The sequence below is a fragment of the Archocentrus centrarchus genome, chromosome 2, assembly GCF_007364275.1.
Source record: "Archocentrus centrarchus isolate MPI-CPG fArcCen1 chromosome 2, fArcCen1, whole genome shotgun sequence".
Taxonomy (NCBI): domain Eukaryota; kingdom Metazoa; phylum Chordata; class Actinopteri; order Cichliformes; family Cichlidae; genus Archocentrus; species Archocentrus centrarchus.
Genome location: NC_044347.1, coordinates 8,880,880 through 8,886,879, shown reverse-complemented (window position 1 = coordinate 8,886,879; position 6,000 = coordinate 8,880,880). Strand labels below are relative to the sequence as shown.

Here is a 6,000-nt window from a genome sequence, read left to right as displayed (position 1 = left end):
CTAGATTGTGACATGCAGTCAGTCTGCAGCCAGAACTAAGATAAGAGGTCAGAAAATCACCTTCTGTGTTTCCTGTTTGAGTTGCAGCTGTGCTCTAGATAACATTTCTGCTGTCTCAAGCCAGCCTGAGACACAGAGCAGAGCCTGTCCTAATTGTCTGTGGCAGTGTAGAATGAGCTCACATCCATAATCCTCTTACAGTAATTCACCTGATGCTGAGCCGACACCACAGCCGAGCAGGCGGAGCTGCGCAGGACGTACGCTCTTCACTTCCAGCTCCCGCAGATGGTTTTCCAGCTGCTTTTGTGACTGTTTCTGGATGTCCTGGACAGGCTCCTGAGGTCGGGCAGAGATGCTGAGCGGAGATGTGGTCGCCGTGTGGGAGGTGGCGCTGAGCGACGGCGTTTACAGGATTGAGTTCGCTCATGGCACCACGACCGGAAAAAGGATTGTTTATGTCAATGGAAAGGTGAGATCCTGTTTGTGTCTGTTTCTGGGAGAGTATAGTGGTGGTTCTCAGCATTTTCCTTTGTCACCCTTAAAATTTATGCTTGATTTTCATCTTATCTTGCAGATTCTGCCATAGATCATAATCCAGTGTGTTATATTTCTCCTGTTTTGATGATTTGAGCAGGAATTAAGAGTATAAAAGGCTAAATTTGGGGGGGGGATAAGCATTTCGTCACCCCACATGTTGATCAGTGTGTAAACTGCAGATCATGGAGTTCCTCAGGGTTCTATTCTTGGTCCTTCATACTTTTAGTTTAGTTTCTGCAGTAATATTTTACTGCTAAGTTTATCCAACCTACTGTGGCCAGCAAGTTTTTCCTGAAAACTGTTTCTTAATTTCATTTTACTTTATTTTGAGTTATGGCCAAATCAGCTCCAATATTTGACTCATTTTGCTTCATTTTTGCTCCCTACTTGCTCCTCTTTCTTCCATATTTGGAGCATTATTTTATGCATATATTCATTTTCTATTAATTATACTTGTTGTGAATGAAATTTGGTTTGCTGTATTATTAGCAACGTAAAAACTAAAACATTAAAAGTCACTGTGAAAGGTATACCTTCCACAGTTTTGCTGTACTTGTATCTTTCCTTGTATCTGTCTAAAAAATTAGATTTCAAATTTTAACTTTTTTTCTGTTGTTTCATTTTATTTCAGAGCTTTTTATGCTCTTCATTTTACATAGAGATTAAGAAAACACACTGAGCTGAGTGGTATCATATAGTTAACTTACTGTAACTGTATATCTTTATAAGACTGACTTTATATTTTGATTAAAATTAGGTTTGAAATGAGAAGCCATGTAACAGTATTTGGTAACAGTGCCTCCAAAGGTGCTTGAAAAGCTTTGAGATCAGAATCTTCCAAACTCAGATGCTATCGCGTCCTTTGAGGAACAGAGGCGTGATTTTAATCTGAAGAGAAAGCTTTTGTAATACTTTAAGTACATTTCATGCTGATACACGAAGGACTTAAATTTTGTGTCACTGTGATAATAGTGTTAATACTTCACTAAAAGGCCTTCCATGATCATTTCTTGCCTGTTATTTTATCAGAAATCAGAGTGCATAAAAGCAGGTGTTTATTCAAAGGGGCCGTGGTTCCTCAACAGGAAGTCATCAGAAAAGACTGGATGTTCAAGCTGGTTGGAAAGGAAACCTTCACAGTGGGAGGTGCGAACACCAAAGCCACCATCAACATCGAGGCCGTGAGCGGCTTCGCCTACGAGTACTCGCTGAACATCGACGGAAAGAGTCTGCAGAAGTTCATCGACGACAGAGCCAAGACCACCAAGACCTGGCTGCTCAAAGTGGGCGGAGAGGACTACAGGGTCGTCCTCGGTGAGCTCATCCATTCAGGTTTTTCCCTGCAGCTGCACACTGTGTTTGCAGGAGCGAATGTAGGTGAGGACAGTGCAGTCTAATCTGCTCAGGGTGAGGTCAGTGCAACTATCTTTGGAAAGGAAACAACCTGATGCAACCTAGTTAGACTACCGAAACAAAACGGATGGATTAATGAAAGCCTCAGACGAAAACAGGAAACATGACCTTCACTTAGGGAAGCCCAAAAAGTCCAAAAAACATGGAAATGAGACAGACTACATGCAAAATGAAATACAAATCAGCTAAATGATATACACAAACATTACAAAGACATCCAAGACTGTAAAAATGAGTCACCAAACAAAAGGTCAAAATGACCCATGTAAATTTAAAATGACTAAAATGAAACACTGTGTGCCAATGTGAAGTGCAAAATGACCACAAAGAGACCTAAAAAAAATGCTAAAAACACTAAAACGAAATGCAAAAACTGAGATGAGAACAAAGTAAAGCATGAAATGACCAAAAGAGATGTAAAACTGTCAAATAAGACACCAAAAATTTAATTAAATGTCCCATTAGGTGCAAATTATCCAAAATGAAATGTAAAATTACCACAAAAGACAGAAAACAGCACAAAATTACCAAATTTAAAGGAAATTTTAAAAAAGTTAAATAACCAGAGAGAGAGAGACAGAAAGTGGGTTCATGGTTTGGTGTCTTCTCTGCAGGAGTGACGAGGAGCCTTTCTCGTACCTGCGTCTGCCTTTTCATAATCTGCCCTCAGAGAGCCAAACATTAATGAGCTGTGTGTTATTCTAAAGAGGAAGACGAGCCGCTGCTGCTGCTTTAACAAACTGAATGTCTACGTTTGTTGTTTCTGACAGAGAAGGACACCATGGACGTTTGGTGCAACGGACAGAAGATGGAAACGACGGTGAGTGTCGAGCGAATCCTAGAGACACATATTCTGGAAACAAACATGATCTCATGATGTGAGGACGGATTTTTGTTTTAGCTCAAACTAGAGGACATGTTCAGTTTATTAAACCATACCAGAGGATTTTGAATGAAGTGTTTCAATAAAATTAACACAGGAGTAGTTTAGTGATCAAAAACAGCTGGCGGGTCTGAAAAGGAGCATCTTAGATAAGTAAAGAAGACAGAGTCATGACTTTAGTGTTTCATCTGCAGTCTGTAAAACATTACACAGAACCTTCATAGAGCTGCATGCAGGAGCCCGGGCTGCAAAGCTTGAGTTTTAGAGGTGTTCAAGCTCCTCAGGCAGACCTGATTCTGTGGTGGAAACCTAAAAACCATCAGTAGTGAACGCAGCTCATCACTGCATCCACACATGAAGCTCAAACTCCACCCAAAACAAAACCGTCCTGCCAGAACTGGCACTAAAAAGGAAACCAGACTGGGGGCACTGGTGCACATTGCGGGGTAACTTGTATGTCTGTGAAGGCCCCATTAATGCTGAACAATATTTACATCTGCTGCTATCTAGACATAGTTTTCAGGGAAGCAGCAGAAGAAGAATTGATGTTTTAAATAGAGCTGAATTGCTCTAATTTAAGAGAGAAGTTTGACTTTCTGGTAGTAGCTCAGCTTTCAGGCTCACTGAGGAAAAAATAAAAGCAAAATGAGATGCTGAAATATCTCAATGGCCTGCAGGGGGCGACTCAAAGAGACTTGTGGTCCTGTAGAAGTCTATGAGACGGCGGCTGTCGGGTTATCTTTATTTATGACCTCAGGAAACATTTTCCTGAAGAGTCTGACGCTGTTTGGAGGTGATGGTCAGAAAGGAGGATCGTCACTGATTATCACAGCTTGTTAGCCAATGAGAGCACTGATAGTACACATGTGGTGTCTCTGCTTCCTCTCACTCTGATTTTCCATTTATTTTCCAAAAAAAAAAAAAATCAATAAAGTTTTTTTTCTTTTTGAGACAGTGTAATAATCTCCTGAAAGTGTCTTTCAAAATAAAACTTCCAGCTCCTTTTTAAAGCTCTGAATACTGACAAAGTAAAAGCCTCCACTGTTTCTCATGCCCTCTCTTCAGGGAGAGTTTGTGGACGATGGCACAGAGACGCACTTCATGGTCGGGGGGCACGAGTGCTGCATCAAGGCTGCGAGCGGAGGGCAGAAGAAGAGCGGCATTGTGCACCATTTACTGCTGGATGGCGAGAGAGTGGGGGCGTATGCACAATAGAGCTGCAGCAGCGGGCCGAGGAGCTCCGCTTTCAGACGCTCAGTGAGGTGTTTGAACGTAGCAGCACAGGATGAAGACCTATTTGGTGACGAACAGAAGCTGATTTGTTCCTGGAGATGCAACAAATAAACTCTGACATGCGCAGCAGGCACACTCCCACTTGTTTCTATGCTTCATTCAGGAGTTGTGATGATGCTTTTATTTTGAAGGAGTGGGCATGGAACGCTAAGTGTTGGTGCGCAGCCTCCACGCAACAACTGTCCTCAGTGAGGACATAGAAAACCGGAACAATTAAGGTTGGAAGTTCAAAATAAAAGTACAACAAAGAAAGTTTTTTTTGTTTTTTTTTAATCTCGAGGAAGTCTGTAATATCACAATAACGGTATCAGATATGAAATGACTGTAGCTTTAAACTAAAACTGAAGGAACCACAAAAATTAATATTTTTCTCTCTTTGAGGTAATGACAAACAGAACTTTAAACTTTGCATTTGTGAGATTTATTTATGGATTTAAAAATAATCTCTGTAGATAAACAAAACTTTAACCCACAATTTATTTCTTAGTAAAACATGACAACGTTTTACTCCCCTGTTCTGCAAATATTCAGGTTTAGCCCTTTAATTTCTCCTACATTTGAGATTTAGACTGAAGAAATATTAAGCAACTTTATTTTTTTGTCATTTTTCAAATTGTTTTCTGAGACAGTAATAAATCTGTTAGTTGGGAAAATAGCTGCTAGACTCACAGACTCATTAAACAACAGCTCTGTAACATTTAATTTTGTATTGTGTCTTGGAAATAATAAACTCTCACATATACAACTGAGCTGATATCCCAGTAAATCAAATGTGAATGTATTTTTAAAAGCCCGATTCTGTCTAAAATGTTTGAAAGGCTCAGGTGTATCAGAATCCTCAGGTCATACATAAAGAGGAGATGTGGCACTCACAGCATCCCAAATCAAAGATGGTGGTTGTTCCCGGACCACCAAAGACCCAACCAGCAGCCAAACTGGGAATCATCAAGCAGTCGTGTTATTGTGGTGGCACATATATTTTCATATATTTTCATATTATTGGAGTAAAGATGGAGGTAAGTGGACTTTTTTGCTTCTTCTTGGCTCACTGTGTCAAAAGCATCATTTTGCATGGTGTTTATTCAGCGCTCTGGTGGGAGGAGCCAGAGACAACAGTGGACTGAATGGTAGAAGAAAATAAAGCTTTTAAAAGCCTGTTAGGGACAAAGTCACCTAACTTTTAAAGCAAATTTTCGGTCCCTGTGAACAAACCCTGCTGGTTTGGACAAGTGCTTCAAAATAACCGCCTGCAGGTTATTTTTGAAAGATGATTTTTGAAAAGGTTTGTCTGAATGAAATGAAAATGAAATGAAAATTTTTCTCTTGTTTTCCAGGTTTTCCCTCTGTATCCAAATCAAAACAAGCAGGCCTGACTTATTTCACACAGTAACTGTCCGAACACTGGACCCTGATCAAAGCCCATGTGATAGTTTTCACACCTGTCAGCATTAACTTCAGTGGTCACCAGAACATTAAAAAAAGCAAATTTTATTTATATAACACATTTAATTACACGGAAACTTGATGTGCTTAACATAAAAGATAAAAATATTTTTTAAAACTATGTGAAAAAAAGAGAAGAAAATGGAAGGATGGATAGACACATTACTGAATGAAAGACTGAGAGTTAAAGCTTTGATTTTTACAGCCATCATTTTTTCAGAGAATGTACTGAATGGCAAAACATTTCTATTTCATCACTGAAAAGTGATGTGAAAGACAAACTGTTTACTGTAAAAGAATCTAAATAAAGTGTTTTTTTTAAAGGAACTTTTTGGTAGTTTAAAAAAGAAAAAAATAGAAGAATGTGAGAACAATAGTTATAAGAAGTGGTATTCAAAATAAAAAAAGAATTTACACACAACTAAGTAAAT

General features: G+C 39.3%; 1 protein-coding gene across 1 annotated transcript; it reads left to right on the top strand.

Annotated features, from left to right (window-relative positions):
• Positions 1-230: 230 nt before the first annotated feature.
• On the top strand, positions 231-4,875 carry LOC115796774 (fas apoptotic inhibitory molecule 1-like). Its single transcript, XM_030753200.1, has 4 exons — positions 231-469; positions 1,623-1,851; positions 2,721-2,770; positions 3,899-4,875. Exons 1-4 carry the CDS (start codon positions 353-355, stop codon positions 4,046-4,048), a joined length of 546 nt encoding a protein of 181 aa, XP_030609060.1. The 5' UTR covers positions 231-352; the 3' UTR covers positions 4,049-4,875.
• Positions 4,876-6,000: the final 1,125 nt, after the last annotated feature.

What these genes read in the sequence shown, in the direction of transcription:
- LOC115796774 (XM_030753200.1), top strand. Translation starts at nt 353, where the DNA reads ATGCTGAGCGGAGATGTGGTCGCCGTGTGGGAGGTGGCGCTGAGCGAC. An exon ending in GGACTACAGGGTCGTCCTCG is followed by an intron (nt 1,852 to 2,720) that starts GTGAGCTCATCC and finishes TGTTTCTGACAG; the next exon opens with AGAAGGACACCATGGACGTT. An exon ending in GACAGAAGATGGAAACGACG is followed by an intron (nt 2,771 to 3,898) that starts GTGAGTGTCGAG and finishes CCCTCTCTTCAG; the next exon opens with GGAGAGTTTGTGGACGATGG.